This window comes from Myxocyprinus asiaticus, chromosome 46, assembly GCF_019703515.2.
Source record: "Myxocyprinus asiaticus isolate MX2 ecotype Aquarium Trade chromosome 46, UBuf_Myxa_2, whole genome shotgun sequence".
Taxonomy (NCBI): Eukaryota; Metazoa; Chordata; class Actinopteri; order Cypriniformes; family Catostomidae; genus Myxocyprinus; species Myxocyprinus asiaticus.
This window is the reverse complement of record NC_059389.1, coordinates 28,806,614-28,822,716: the sequence shown is the minus strand read 5'-3', so window position 1 is coordinate 28,822,716 and position 16,103 is coordinate 28,806,614. Positions and strand designations below refer to the sequence as shown.

Sequence of the window (16,103 nt, the reverse complement as noted above, 5' to 3'; positions counted from 1 at the left end):
GTTTGGGGCAACAGTGACCTCTAATGTCAAATCATGTAACTATCTCCAGGTTTATGTAAACGACCGTATGTAAGAGGCTGCATTTCTCTGACTTTAATTATTAGCTATCCAATAACAATAATCCATCAATGCTACGAAAGGTCATTTTATGTAGCGTTGCATGCACTAGCTCCATGCATTACCTGCAAGTCTGAATGCAATCCAATCTCTGGACATCATCATTTCATAGCGGCAGTCCCAAGTAGGGTTGCTACTCGTCCCATATTTAAAGATGAAATGATGCATCCCGTTTTGAAACAATACGGGACACGATTTGTCCAGTATTTAAGCTTGTCCAATGGTGTCACCGCAAAATCGTTCAAGATCATGAACCTTAATGTAAGGGACCGTCTGAAAAGTCCTCACATTGTGCTAAAACGTGCTAAAACTGTGGTGGTTGTGGTAAGGGACTGTCTGAAAACTTCAGCCAGCAGCACCAAAGCTACAAATATTGGGCTATAGATATTTGGCTGCTATATTATAAGCATATAAACATAACTAGATTAATTAAGTACCTATTCATTTTAAAGCAGTTTCCGCCAATTAAAGCAGCTGTTAACACACATGAGGTTGAAACAATGTCCTGCCTGTAATGTGCTCTAATAAAAGCTAATGAAATTCTGTTTATTTGTGTGTGTGTGTTCAGGCTCCGTGGAGTCGTGCTCGGAGGATAAAGCCAAGCGCATAAAGGCTGAATATGAGAAGAAACTGAGTGTGATGAATAAAGAGCTGCAGAAGCTGCAGGCAGCACAGAAGGAGCACGCTCGCTTACTGAAGAACCAATCACAGTATGAGAAGCAACTGAAGAAACTCCAGCAGGACATGACTGAAATGAAGAAAACCAAAGTAAGTCAATGCTGAATCATCATTACAAAATTACACATTTGAGGATAAACAGCATCATCCAGTGGACACCAGACACATTACTCTTACTGCAGTACTATCTTCAATCATGCTTCCATCCAAGTTACGAATTAAATTTATGTGCAAAGTCACAATCTTGCAAAAACAATTTGCAAATACAAGCAGTGTTTTAATCCCATGTGTTTAAGAGAACAAAATCTTCACTTCTGGGGAAACTGGTGCAAAATAGATATGAACACAGAAGCTAAAGCCAATGTGGCTATATTTTTAAATGTAATAATTTATTTGCAGTTGAGAGCATGCAGACTAAATGCTTTTTGATGGCAGGCTTTGGCATTTCAGAATAACCAGAGCAACATGTGCGATGCTATTTGAAGACATTAATGACATTCTCTCGGCCACTTATGAATTCACATGGCTTGTTGAGGTAAAGTCAAATTACTTTTTTGATGCGCATCTATAATCCTATAATCCTAAAAATTATATATATATATATATATACAAATAATATTTTTTTAAGGTATAATCTAGTCACATTTTTCATCTAAACTGCACAATGAAGACTTGAAGACATTACAGACATAACAGCTTCACTTTCTATTATAGCATAATTTTCTGTAAAGCTGCTATGAAACAATGTGTGTTGTGAAAAGCTCTATACGAATAAAAACGACTTGACTTAAATAAGAACGTATTCATTTAATGTGTTTCCATCATAGTTTATGCGTATGTATTCATAACGAATAACAAACTTATCCATTTCAAGTGAGTGTATAAGCTTTTGATTAAGTAATTTAATTTGCATCTTGGTGGTAAAGCATTTTTCATTAGGGCTGGGAAATTTAACATTATTAATATTAATTGAGTTTGCCCATTTGATCATATTATTAAAAAAGTCTACTGGCAGAAGATTTTGCCCAGCTTTTAATAACAACATGTCCACTGATTGTATGGCATGTTTACAAATACTGTAAAAATATTTCTAATTAATTATATTTTATTTATTTTTTTACATTTTAAATAATCAAAATAAATGATGATTAACCAATTTCTTGCAAGTTTTTTGAGAAGTTTATAGTAAATATATTTACGATTATATTTGAATGTTTTAATATACCATGATTAACCCTTTAAGCTGGAATGGGCCTCGAGGAAAAAAAGTAAATATATTAATAACTACAGTCCTGCCCAACACAAAACAGGTATCAATTGAAATCTTAGAAGCTCTACTTTTCAATGCATGCAGGCATTATGACCAAAACTGAACAAGTGCTTTGAAATTTGCAGACAAATAATTTATAAAAACATTTGCACTAGTCTGCACATATTATTGCAGTCAGTAAAAAAATTAATCTCATCAAATAGCCATGTGTCATATGTTGTTGGAAAGCTCTCAAAGAGTAGAATACGGCACTCTTGGAGTCGCGAGTTCGAATCCAGGCTGTGTTGAGTGACTCCAGCCAGGTCTCCTAAGCAATCAAATTGGCCCGGTTGCTAGGGAGGGTAGAGTCACATGGGGTAACCTCCTCTTGGTCACGATTAAGTGGTTCTTGCTCTCAATGCGGTGCGTGGTAAGTTGTGCGTGGATCGCGGAGAGTAGCATGAGCCTCCACATGCTGGGAGTCTCCGCGGTGTCATGCACAGCGAGCCACATGATAAGATGAGCGGATTGACGGTCTCAGAAGCGGAGGCAACTGAGACTTGTCCTCCGCCACCCGGATTGAGGTGAGTAACCGCGCCACCACGAGGACCTACTAAGTAGTGGGAAAAAAAAACAAAAAAAGAGTAGAATACAACCAGTCTGTTGTTTTACTCACAGACAAAAATATAGCGAGTAATAACTAAGTAAATGTCTTTGACGATTATGTTGGTGTTGCTTAAATGCCACGTTTTCACTTATAACTTCACGAAACATAAACAGAACATAAAATATCACATATCATTACTTGGAGAAGGTGATTATCTTTCAAACTAGCCCATACATAAGGTAATCGGATGCAGAGATCATTAGATAATCCACACAAAGCACAATATGGCCACCAGGAGATGGCACCAAATACATGACACAGAATCAATGATGACACAAATGGCACAGAATGAAACTCATTCTGTGAAATCTCATTAATAAAATCATGTCTGCATGCTATACAAACAAGTCATTGTTGTGTTTGCATGTTTAATTAGTTCTTATGTACAATTATTATGTTTTATTTGTTTGGAGAGGCTTTTGGACACATGGAGACGTTTTTTGGACACTATGATTAATTATTTTGTATAATAATATATAATATGCTATAACTTTTGTTTGCTTTGTCATATCAACACAATTTTTTTCTCAGATACAGTCAACAAGATTGTGAACAAAACAAAAGCAGTTTTTCAGAGCCACCTTATTTACACCCAGAGATATATAATGTCAAATCAGAAAAATAAGAAAAAGTACATTTTTGCCTAAAAATGTTTCTTAGGCTGAGAGTCTCAGAATGTATCATAATCTATATCATTAACAAATTTGTAAAGTTTTCTTTATAATGATACCAAACACCTGATCGTCCTTGTTTTTTTTTTTAAGTTATACGCCTTTAAAAAAACCTCTAAATTCATTATCTGTAATGACTCTCAATCAAATCACTAACATTACTTTGAATCAGTTTACTGAAATTACTCTAAAAACGCACTAAAATTTGCAATGAATAATGTAATAAATTAGCAAAATAGAAGCATTTTCACAGTTAAAATTAATATAGGCCTGTTCGATTTCAGAAATTTTGTAAATATCTGATTCCGATTCCTTGTTTCGGAATTGATGGAATTTTTTTGATTTCGAAAAAAAGGGAGTTGAAGTTAAATCTCTTAATAAACAGCATAATATACACATTCTTGTCATGATCTTGCATAGATGACAGAGAGTCTCAGGACCCAAGCACAGAGTAAAAATAAAGGAATTTATTTAAAAACAAACACAAACTCCCACAAGGGGGAAAAAACTATAAACACAAACTACCCCGAAGGGGAAAAACACAAAGTAAATAATCCAGGCTGGGGCAGAGGAAACTGAAGACAGGTCCGACTGGACCGGGTAGGTATGGGGGAATAAACCGACTGACAAACTAACTCAACCAACCAACCAACACACACGACTGACTGGAACAAACAGAAGATGAACTGGCACTGGACAGCACACACAAGGAGACTAAAAGAGAGAGAAATTAGCAGGTTAACAAGACAGGGCAGGTGTGACTAATAAACTAATAATGGGCAAACAAGGAGGTGGGGTAAGACAGAGAGACACGCAGCGATACAGAAACAAAAACAAAGCCACGTGCTCTCACAAGACAACAAAACACCCAAATGGAGCACGAGCGCACATTGCCAAGACAATAAGGCAAATTACGACCATGCCAACTGACAAACAAAGCGATGCCACGCATTCTCACACTAAACAAAACCTGAGTGTACATCGCGAGACAAACGCCACGTGATGCACGCAACAGGTGGCAAAAACAAGACAGGACACCTGTGCGAGAGTTCGGCCACACACAAACCCACAGCATGAAGACAGCTCGCGACCCGGGCACACAGCGCAAAACGAGCGCAACGTGCGTCCGTGGTCGCGAGAGACAGACACAGAACTTTGAGCATGAGTGTCCGGATCCCGACACAGATCGAAACTGAACCAGACAGGGAAGTCAAGATCCAAACACCATGCTCCTGACATGAAACACAAGACAACTCGCGACCCGGGCGCGCAGCGCAACGTGAGGCGCACCCATGTTCGCAAGAGACAGACATAAACTATTGACGCGAATGCATGCCGCCAAGATGACACAAGCGCGATGCACCCACGTCAATAACAGACAGAACATGGACCAAACAGGAAGTCAGGTTCCAGAAACCATGCTCCGGACAAGAAACAAGACAGACCGAAGAGCGCACGGCAGGGAATTCAACCGAAAATGTGCGCTCACACAAAGACAGACAACGAAACACAAGACAGACATGGGACAATGATGCCATAGTCCTGTCAGACAAAAACCCAAACTGACAGAGTGACAGGACCGTGACAGTACTTTGCACTATTTATGATAGCATGAATGGCATGCCACAAATTTGGCATTTTTAGTTGATTATTTGAGTAATCCATTGTAAAATAGCGGCAGACAATATTAGTCTGGAAAGCAACTGTCTGATGTGTTGAAGGGCTTGTGTGATTGCTTCATAGAGATTAACAAACGGAGCGAATTCATGGCTGACTGACTACAAAATCAGTTTGGAAATGATGTTTGTTTAGCTGAAGTCATTTTATAATACTTTTGTAATTTAAGTAAGTGCTGTTAAGGCTTCTGGAATGTGTAGCTGTTTTGTGGTCAAGAAAAAATAAAATAAAAATCATATCACGCCCATGAGTGCGGACAATTCCCCCAAGCAGAATTGATTCCAAGCTTTGGAGTCGATTCTCAATTCCTAACAGCTAGGAATCGAAGAATCGATTCTTTTTAGGATCGATTCCCAGCCCCAAATTCATACTTTTGAACCCCACTGTTGACTCTTGCCCTGTTTAATTATCATACAGTTATTAAGAAACAAATCATGGAGTTAAACTAGTATAGAGAGTTGAGTGTTGCTATGGTGACTGTTGTCAGGTGCGTCTGATGAAGCAGATGAAGGAGCAGCAGGAGAAGAGCAGGATGGCAGAATCCCGTAGAAACCGCGAGATCGCCACACTCAAGAAAGACCAGCGCAAACAAGAGGTGCATGATGGGAAAATAACACTCATACTGCTGTATGAATGAGTAATATGTGAATATGTTCAGTGACGTTTGTGTTTTTGTTTTGTACAGCATCAGCTGAAACTTCTAGAAGCTCAGAAGAGACAACAGGAACTCATTCTGCGCAGAAAAACTGAGGAGGTGAAATATTCACTTTGATATTTTATATCGAATGCAATGACATTCAGACATTTGTAAGTATGACTTTCTGAGCCCACTGTGTTTTAATGATTTAACTAGCAACTATTTTGTTATCAATTAATCTATTGATTATTTATCTGATTATTCAGATTAAAAGCCAAACTGTCTTTTCGCTGTTACTTTTTTCTGAGGTAAGGTGATTATTGTTGTCTCTGTCAGGTGAGTGCTCTGAGAAGGCAGGTGCGACCCATATCAGGAAAGGTCACACGAAAGGTCAGTCTGCTAGATTCAAGTCAGGATGTCTCTCACAGACCATCCGCAGGTCGAACATACTCGAGTTCAGGAACACCTAATGGAACCAGGTACAGTATACAGGCCTCCTGTGTGTTAGGACGTATATATGACCTCATTCTGTATGTGACAGGCATGTCTTTGCTGTAGATTATACCACCGCAGGCCGGTTGGCGTTTACTCCTCCCGTGTGGCTCGTGGCAAATGGCAGAGCCTTGAACGGCGTATATCTGATATTATAATGCAGCGCATGACCATTTCAAACATGGAGACAGACATGAATCGCCTTCTAAAGGTAAAAATGTACCTGTTATTGTGAAAACAGCTACCTTACAATTTCAGATCTGTCTCAATGTAGCACTATTAGATGAAAATAAGTTCATTGATTGGAATGTAAATCATTTTTAAAATTGTGTCCACCATTCCATGGAAATTATGAAATCTTAAAAAAAATATATATATATATTTGACCCATTTAATGTCTCGTCATTTGAAATTTTGTCCGCAGCAACGTGAAGAGTTGACACGGAGACGGGACAAGATCATCAGAAAGAGAGAGAGACTGCTAGTGGACGAGCCAGAGGACGAGAAAGCCATTCAGACACTGAATGAAGAGCTGGAGTCACTGCTGGCAAACATTGACTACATCAATGACAGCATCACTGACTGCCAGGCCAACATCATGCAGATGGAGGAAGCGAAGGTCAGGCCATTCTGAATACACTGAAATAATGTTACAAACTCTCAACTACTTTAATGAAATGACTTTGAATCAAATGACTGAAATGATTAAACAGTTCTCTAAAATTACTTTTAAGCTGAAGTGTGTTATCTCTATGCCACAGAACGGAATTGAAAGAGTAAAATTTGTTTTCAAACAGCTTTCTGAATAAATAGATCAAACAGATAGTCCCACCCCCAACTCAAGCCATTGGCTGAGTCAATGTTGTTGTGTCAGGCTGAACGGGCTGCTCAAAACAAACAGAGGAATTGTTTTAGCGCCACAGAGACACAGTACTTACATTTAATTTATTTTTTTAGAAAATGTACCTACAAATGGCTTACTTGTATTTGTTCTGCATATTGAGCTGGGATTGGAGAAAGTATTTTAACACCGAAAAAATTACACATTTTAGCTTTTAATATCTGAATCAAATGATGAAATAACTCTAAATCAAATCACTGAAATGATTCTTACAGCTCTGAATAAAATAACTGAAATAACTTTCACAAACTCTAAATAAATTAACTGAAATGTTCTTTATCAATATAATGAAATGACTCTAAAATTCTGATTAAATTATCTGAAATTACTTAAACTCAGAATCAATTCACTGAAAGGACTAAATCAATTCACTGAAATTACTTTTAAAAACTCTGAATCAAATGACTGAATTTAATCTTAAAACTGAATTAAAAAAACTGAAATAACTCTTAAGCATTATACTAAAATAACTCTAAAATTATGAAATTACTTATTAAATCAATTCACTGAAGAGACTCTAAATCAATTCACTGAAGTGACTGAATCAATTCACTGAAGAGACTCTGAATCAATTCACTGAAGTGACTGAATCAATTCACTGAAGTGACTCTGAATCAATTCACTGAAGAGACTCTAAATCAATTCACTGAAGTGACTGAATCAATTCACTGAAGTGACTCTGAATCAGTTCACTGAAGTGACTCTAAATCAATTCACTGAAGAGACTCTGAATCAATTCACTGAAATTAATCTTAAAAACTCTTAATCAAATGACTGAAATGACACTTTAAACTTTAAATTAAATAACTGAAATAATTTTTTAAATCTCGGAATCGGTTCACTGTAATGACTGAATCAATACAGTATACTGAAATTACTCAAAACTCTGAATCAGTTATCTGAAATTACTTGTAGAACTCTGAATCATATCACTGAAATTACTCTAAATACTTCATCAATGATTACTGAATTTGACCACTGTAATGAATCTTCAAACTTTGCATCAATTCTCTGAAATTGATGAAATAAAATAACTTGAAATGACTCTGAATAAATATATTGAAATGACTCTAAAATTCTGAATCAATTATCTGAAATTACTCGTAGAACTCTGAATCAATTCACTGAAATTACACTAAACCAAGTTACTGAAATGACTCTGAATCTAAATTATTGTAATGACTAAAAATGCATCAGTGCTCTGAAATTACTCATAAAACTCTAAATCAAATCACCGAAATAACTAAAAACTATTAATCAATTCACTGAAACTTCTCTTAAAAACTCTGAATAAAATATCTGAAAAAACTCTTACTCTGAATAATTTACTGAAGTGTCTGCAAACTGAATCAGTTCACTGAAGCGATTCTAAAAACTCTGACTCAATTCACTGAAATTACTGTAAGAACTCTGAATCAATATACTAAAACGACTTTTAAGAACTATGAATCAAATTACTTTTCTGTGTAGGAGGAAGGTGATGCTGTCGATGTCTCAGCTGTAATTGGCTCCTGCACTCTGGCTGAAGCTCGATTCCTTCTCGATCATTTCATGTCCATGGCCATCAACAAGGTGTCAGATCACAGAACAGTTTTACTTTCATTTAAAATGTGTCTTCTGCTGAACTGGCTATAATGGGCTAGAATAAGAAAGTTGTACTTGTTTTTACAACATTTGCACATATTTGGACTTGTGTTCAGGGTCTTCAGGCAGCGCAGAAGGAATCTCAGATAAAGGTGATGGAGGGCCGTCTCAAGCAAACTGAAATCAACAGTGCGACTCAAAACCAGCTGCTCTTCCACATGCTCAAGGAGAAGGCCGAGTTTAACCCAGAGCTGGACGCTTTGCTGGGGAACGCTCTGCAAGGTAAGGGCTATGCTCATTGGACCCTTGACTTTACCCCTAGACCCTAAGCTTGTTTCCCGGTGTGCTTGCTCATAGTGAATTGTTTTAAAAATTTGAGTAACCTTGAAGATTTTTTTCTGCAAAAGCTTCAAAGCTCTCTGCTCTAAAGGGGCCAGATACAGCAAAGAATTGTAGAGCGAGTCCTGCCATGTCTGGATTGATTGTGCATAGTTGCTGGACTAAAATTTGGTAGGGGGAGCAGACAATCGCAGTGCATTTCCTGAAGTGGACATCTAGGCCTTTCTTGCCTCTCAAAATAGAACTTTTGACTTTTGGTTTTGATATGGTGGATGTATTTTTGATTTCTATGTTGCCTTTTTTTTTGTTCCCCCTGGCTGGTTTGAAACAGAACTAGGTAACATGCCCTTGGGTGAGTACCAGTAGTACCGTACACTCTGTTTGTAATGAGTGCATGGATCTACCTACTCAGACTAACCACTGGCTAGCGGTCCATCCGCAGGTGCATGAGGCTTCTGTACTTTCCTCCTCTACCAGTCCTTACCACATTAAATCCATCAGTTCCCAACCAACTAGCAACATGCTTCGCTTAGGTCACAATATCTCAGCAGGAAAATGTGTGAAGACTCTTCAGGTCCATGTAGGACATGTTTTGGTGCAGTATACTAATATTTTTCTCTCCATTTTGAATGATTTATCATTTGTGTTCCCTCATCCTTCTGCTACACAACTTTATTTTGTGCTAACTTTGATGATCTGGTCACAGCCAACATCAGAAAACAGTTTGGATCAGTGTTTCACGGCAACTAAAGAAACTAGCATGGTAGCGCTGTGCTTATTTATCCTCATTCCCTTCCTCTAAGTATTTCTACCACACTCAGAGAAGTCTGAACATTTAAACATGGCAAATAACAGTGTCAGGGTTATTCTGCTTAACTCCTTTCAAAATAATTAAAGATCCCATGAAATCCAAATGTTAGTATCTGTAGTTAGCTTTAAGGTAATCAGTATGCTAGTGTACACCAGAAAGTTGACAACATAATATATAGACTACACATTTAAAATTTACAGTCTCTCTCTTTTGGCCAAATATATTGATGACATCATTTTGTCCATAGGTATGTATATACATTGTTGTCCAAAAAAATGCTCTATAGAATAAGATTTTCCATCCTCCTAAATTATAAATGCCACCAGTCAGCAACTAGCAATAGCAAGTAGCAAATAATGGTTTTGCCAGGCTATGATGTAAATGAAAGGACAAAGACAAGCCACTCCTTTTTTATGTTTCAATGTTTTCAATAGAACTCTATGTTTTAATAGGAAATGCGTCAGCACAGTGAAGAAAATTGCATTCGACAAACCATTTCATGGGGTCTTTAAAGATATTTTTTGCAGGTATAAATTACAGGCCTGTTCGTGGTTTTGTGAATACCCACCCTCTGTCTTTTTCTTTCCCTCATTTAGAAAATGGTGATGACAGTAGTAGCGATGAGTCGACCCAGAGTCCTGCAGTGGAGGGACAGTAAGTTAATATCTACTAATGAAGAATATGTCTGTTTCATTTTCTTTGCTTAAATGAATGAGCAAACCTCTGTCAATGTCTATTACCATAATGCAGCATTCTGGCGTCAGACCTCATGAAGCTATGTGGAGAGACTAAATCTAGGACTAAGGTACAGTCTAAATTACCTTCATTAACTCTTCTCCAAATGTAGGTTTACCAATGTGATGTAGTGAAAATGTGGTCATTATTTGCTTACCATAATGTCGCTCAAAACCCATATGACTTTCTTCCTTGAAACGCAAAAGAGAAAGTTAAAATATCTTAACGTGTTTTTTTTTTTTTTTTTTTTTTTGTTATATACTCAAAGTAAATGGTGACTCCTGGCCAAAAAGGAAGGAGAAAAAAAAGTAAAACCACAGTAAAGGTAGTCATTACGACTCATGCACTATATTCCAAGTCTGCTTAAGCCAAACGATCACTTTATGTGATAAACAGAACAACATTCCACTAAAAAAGTTTTCAGTCATTTTCAGAATAATTTCCAAATTGTTGATGAGCTCAAATATAACGACTACGGCACAGGTTGAACATTGGTTCTTGCTTGTTTCTTGACCAAAAATCATGATGTCAAACCTTTGCCACAGTCAGGTTTGGAGCCTCCCTGTTGTGAGTAAATAATGACCGAATTTACATTTTTGAGCGAACAATTTATTTATATATGTGGCCTGGTAAACAAAAGATGAATTCGAACCACGCAAAGGGGTGATCCTTTGATCTTTGTGACCTTGAACTAGCACTTAACCTCAGGCTGTTCCAAGGGGATTGTACCTGTAAATGAATGTACTGTAAGTTACTTTGGGGTAAGGGTGCCTGTGCAGTTTATGCTGTGTCAAAGAACACGGGTATGGTGCATCACAAGGATGTTGAGAAAGGGTATATGTAAGCTCTGTTAGTACAACTAAAAGGTTGAGAAAGTTTTAACTGTTGCTGTAACGCACTCTGACTTAGGTATCCATGAGAATTTCAGGGAGGCAGGTCCAGTTGTGCTTTCAGAAGTCCAATTCACCATATTCCTGCTTGATTTAAAACTGACCTGGCTCTTTCAAAACCATTATTATGCATTTTACCCATTCCTATTCCTCAAAAGCTCTGTCAAAGCTTTCTCTACAGTGCAAGCTCCCTGAAAGCCTCTGGTAAGTGGCTGCTTACTCATTGCTTTGCCACATCCTAATTGAACCTGTGTCCAATTGTTTTTGCGATTATTGCTCAGGCCCGGAGAAGGACCACCACACAGATGGAGTTACTCTATCTGAACAATTGTGACTCTGGTCCGGATACACCCACAAAAGATTTCTCCATCCCTCTACACACAATGGCTGAGACATCTGAGGGAGTTATAGACATGGAGTCTGCTGGAAATACAGTTAGAGACCGGGAATACATGCTCCCTCCTGTTGGCTTGTCCTCTAGAATGGGCAGCATGTAAGTTTAGGCGATTACTCTATACTTCTCAATTTCTTAGTAGCTAAAATATTGCTTACTAACTACACCTCACATAATGCATGAACTAACTACTGTTGCTTTATGTTTGCTATGCATTGTCCCTTTTTCAGCTATTGTAAATTGCCATCAATTTTTAAGAAAAGTGTTTTGATGTAATCTTTTCTATGTAGTGTTGCAAAGACTGATGGTACATTAAATCTTCTGTCTGGTCAAGGGAAAACAGCTGATTTGGTCTCTAAGATATTTTCTTTTATTATACTTAGATTACAGTTCTACATGTTCTTATTGGCTAACAATATTAAACAACAAAAAATGCTTGTGAACATAGGATAACCATAATTAATACAACAGTTAGATGCTGAAACATTTACAGTATTTATGATAATAGCATTTTTTTTACCCCGTAAACACTTTAAACATCTTTCATTCACAAAATTGAAATTCTATAAATGGTCACAATTCAGTTCAGTGAAAAGTTTGACAACATGTCCATGGATGGATTGTTCACTGTTGCCACAGGTTCGCCATAACTTTTTGCCAGTAGTGGCAGATGTTTTCCAAAGGTTCACTATAGAACTGTTTGCCAGTAGTGGCAGATATTTGCCAAAGCTTGGAAAAGTAACTGTTTGCCACTTATGGCAGATACTTGCCAAAGTTTCACCATAGGACTGTTTGCCAAAAGTGGCAGATGTTCACCATATAACTGTTTTCCAGTAGTTGCAGATATTTATCAAAGGTTGGACAAAGAACTGTTTGCTAAGAGTGGCAGATATTTGGTAAAGGTTGTACAACAAGCTGTTTTCCAGTATTGACAGATATTTGACATAGTTTAACCATAGAACTGTTTGCCAGTAGCATATATTTTCCAAATGTTGGACAAAGAACTGTTTGCTTGGAGTGGCAGAAATGTGCCTAATGTTCGACAAAGAACTGTTTTCCAATAATGATAGATATTTACCAAAGGTTCACCATAGAACTGTTTGCCAGTAGTGGCATATACTTCTCAAGGGTTGGAAAATAACTGTTTGCCAGTAGTTGCAGATATTTACCAAAGGATTTCTATATAACTGTTTGCCAGTAGTGGCAGATATTTGCCAAAGGTTGGGTAAAATGCTGTTTTTTAGTAGTGGCTGATATTTGTCAAAGGTTTATCATAGAACTGTTTGCCAGTAGTGGAAGATATTTGCCAAAGGTTCCCCACTGAACTGTTTGCCAGTAGTGGCAAATATTGCCAGAAGTTCACCATAGAACTGTTAGCCAATAGTGCTACCAAAAGGTTGAACAAAGAACGTTTGGCCAGTGGTGCAGATATCTGGCAAACTGGCAGCAACTATTGCAGCAAAGGTTGCTGCAAGTTCACCACTATTGTTAAAGGGCTGCAAACTTCTGGCAACTGCTTGCCAGAAATTTGCCACAAATTAACTGCAGGTTTGCCACAAGCATAACTATTTATTAATCCTGCTGCAACATTAACTGTTAATTAATCCCACAATTTCATATTTTTTTTCAAAGAACAGGTAATGTTAGGTTCTTCTTTTTTCTCTGCTATGCATGCTGTCCATATTATGTTGGTGTCTTTTTTGTTTTTGTTCAGTTTTTGTGTTTTATTTTATGTTTCTGTCTTTCACATTGCAAATGGATCTTTAAAGTAGCAGTTCTGGCAACAGACTTCCAACAGTCAGGCAAAAGAGAGTGCCGGAACCATCCCCTCTGTCCCGCAGGAAGACTTATGACAAGGGACAAGCCCTGGCTGACAAGGCCAAAGCCAAAGAGATCACACAGTAAGAGCTAGCGACCCCAGAATTAATTATGCAACTTCTTAAAATTTTAGAAAAGATTTTTGGCTTCTGTCTGTGTGTGTTGGTTTTTACAACAAACTACTTTGGAAAAGACAGTGACAGGTTCTTGATATAGAAAGTTTGGCATAATAAGCTAAAAGTCAGCTTATTTGACTTTTGAAGATGCATGCTGTCCGTGCTTTACATAGGCTGCAATAATCACACTATTAACCTCACTAAGAATATGAAGAATCAAACAAACTGATATTCCTGTTCACGTGCTATGGGGATATGTGGATTAATGCCTGCAGACCATCCCACCCTGCACCACTTCAAGGGTTCAGCTTTAGTCATTTTATTGCAGTCCATGTAAAATTTTGCCTCAAAATGTCAACCTGGCTTGGCTTTTTTATTCATAGATTTTGCCCTGCAGAACCTGTCGCATGGGTATTTGTAAACACAAGTCTAAAACAAATGGCTGTCCGTTCAAGATTAAATGTCGCTAAATGGCTTTACAGGGCTATGTGTTTCTCAAAACATGATTACATTAGCTTTGTAACGTTACAAAGCTTTGCTGTGTCAGCCGCTTAAGTCCTTAAAATCACCTGAATACACAGATGAACCAAAACATTATGACCACTCACAGGTGAAGCAAAACAATTTTATTATCTCCTAACAAGGCCACATGTTAATGTCTGGGTAGATTAGATGGTAAGCGAACAATCAGTTCTCGTAGTCAACGTGTTGAATGCTGGAGAAATGGGCTGGAGTAAAGACCTGAGCGACATTGACATGGGCCAAATTGTTATGGCCAGATGACCGAGTCAGAGCATCTCTGAAACGGCAAGGCTTGTGGGGTGCTCCTGGTCAGCAGTGGTGAGTACCTATCAACAGCTCCGAGGAGGAACAAACCACAAACCGGCAACAGGGTGTTAACCGCCCAAGGCTCATCGATGCACGAGGGCAACGAAGGCTATTCTGTCTGGTCCGAACCGACAGAAGGTCTACTGTAGCACAAATCACATAAAATTTTAATGATGGTGTGACGAGGAGGATGGCGTGGCCTGGCTGTGATGGTGCACGGCTGGTGCTGAATCAGCTGATCAGCGGGAGAGCCAGATAAAGGGGAGCCAGAGGCGCCTGTCGCGCTGCATATGTGTCTGTGTTCGTTTAAGTTTTATGTTGTTTTATGTTCATTTATATCATTAAACCTTTATGTTGACTGTTCAGCCGGTTCCCGCCTCCTCCTTGCCCGACCTTGAGCTGTTACAGATGGTTACAGGAGAAATTTGTCGCAACACACAGTGCATCGCAGCCTGCAGCATATGGGGCAGTGTAGCCGCAGACAGGTCAGAGTGCCCATGTTGACCCCTGTCCACCATCGAAAGCACCTACATTGGTCATGTGAGCATCAGAAATGGACCTTGGAGAAGTGGAAAAAGGTTGTCTGATCCAATGAGTCCCATTTTCTTTTACATCATGTGGACGGCTGTGTACGTGTGCGCCGTTTACCTCGGGAAGTGATGGCACCAGGATGCACTGTGAGAAGGCAACAAGCCGGCGGAGGGAGTGTGATGCTCTTGGCAATGTTCTGTTGGGAAACCCTGGGTCCGGCCATTCATGTGGACGTCAATTTGACACGTGCCACCTACCTAAACATTATTGCAGACCAGGTATAGCACTTTATGGCAATGGTATTCCTTGCTGGCAGTGGCCTCTTTCAGCAGGATAATGTGCCCTGCCACACTGCACACATTGTTCAGGAATGGTTTGAGGAACATAATGAAGAGTTGAAGGTGTTGCCCTGGCCTCCAAATTCCTCAATCCAATTGAGCATCTGTGAGATGTGCTGGACCAACAAGTCTGATCCATGGCACCTCCACCTCGCACTTACAGGACTTGAAGGATCTGCTGCTAATGTCTTGGTGCCAGATACCACAGGACACCTTCAGGGGTCTTGTAGAGTTCAAGCCTCGGTGGGTCGGTGCTGTTTTGGTGGCACCCGGAGGACCAACAGCGTGATAGGCAGGTGGTCAAAATGTTTTGGCTCATCAGTGTATAATAATATACTTAATCCTTGTCCTTACAGTATTGTTCTTATATTCACAAGCTTTCCATAAAAAACAACATGTAAACAGTGTGGTGACGGGAAGTTCTTGCCTTTCAAACGCTGACTACTCAGATTATTTGCATCTGAATGTGTTTTTGGTTTTTAGTTTGAGAGGACATTTCAGGCCTTTATTTTAGTTTTATGAACACTTTTTATTTATATTTCTGTGGGTGTTTTTTGAATTTGTGAATGTGTTCATTTACGTTTGTGTTAAGTGGTTTTAATAGTTGTAAGAGGGGCTTGGAATCAGTCC

The 16,103-nt window shown here is 38.6% G+C and overlaps 1 protein-coding gene across 6 annotated transcripts in view; it reads left to right on the top strand.

Annotated features, from left to right (window-relative positions):
- The window catches only part of LOC127436275 (kinesin-like protein KIF21A), a 292,925-nt gene that overhangs the window by 49,955 nt on the left and 226,867 nt on the right, over positions 1-16,103 (top strand). For 4 of the 6 annotated variants that reach the window (XR_007896360.1, XM_051690327.1, XM_051690326.1 and 1 more), the window contains 13 exons: positions 686-885; positions 5,547-5,654; positions 5,745-5,813; positions 6,033-6,175; positions 6,255-6,399; positions 6,613-6,807; positions 8,560-8,661; positions 8,790-8,955; positions 9,344-9,364; positions 10,420-10,477; positions 10,574-10,628; positions 11,730-11,941; positions 13,612-13,743. Coding sequence is in view for 5 of the 6 variants with exons in the window: in XM_051690327.1 (XP_051546287.1) it covers positions 686-885; positions 5,547-5,654; positions 5,745-5,813; positions 6,033-6,175; positions 6,255-6,399; positions 6,613-6,807; positions 8,560-8,661; positions 8,790-8,955; positions 9,344-9,364; positions 10,420-10,477; positions 10,574-10,628; positions 11,730-11,941; positions 13,612-13,743 (1,606 nt within the window). In the remaining variant the exon portion in view is untranslated. The remainder of the gene's footprint in view (positions 1-685; positions 886-5,546; positions 5,655-5,744; positions 5,814-6,032; positions 6,176-6,254; positions 6,400-6,612; positions 6,808-8,559; positions 8,662-8,789; positions 8,956-9,343; positions 9,365-10,419; positions 10,478-10,573; positions 10,629-11,729; positions 11,942-13,611; positions 13,744-16,103) is intronic. The other 2 variants (XM_051690325.1, XM_051690328.1) reach the window with 2 other exon arrangements.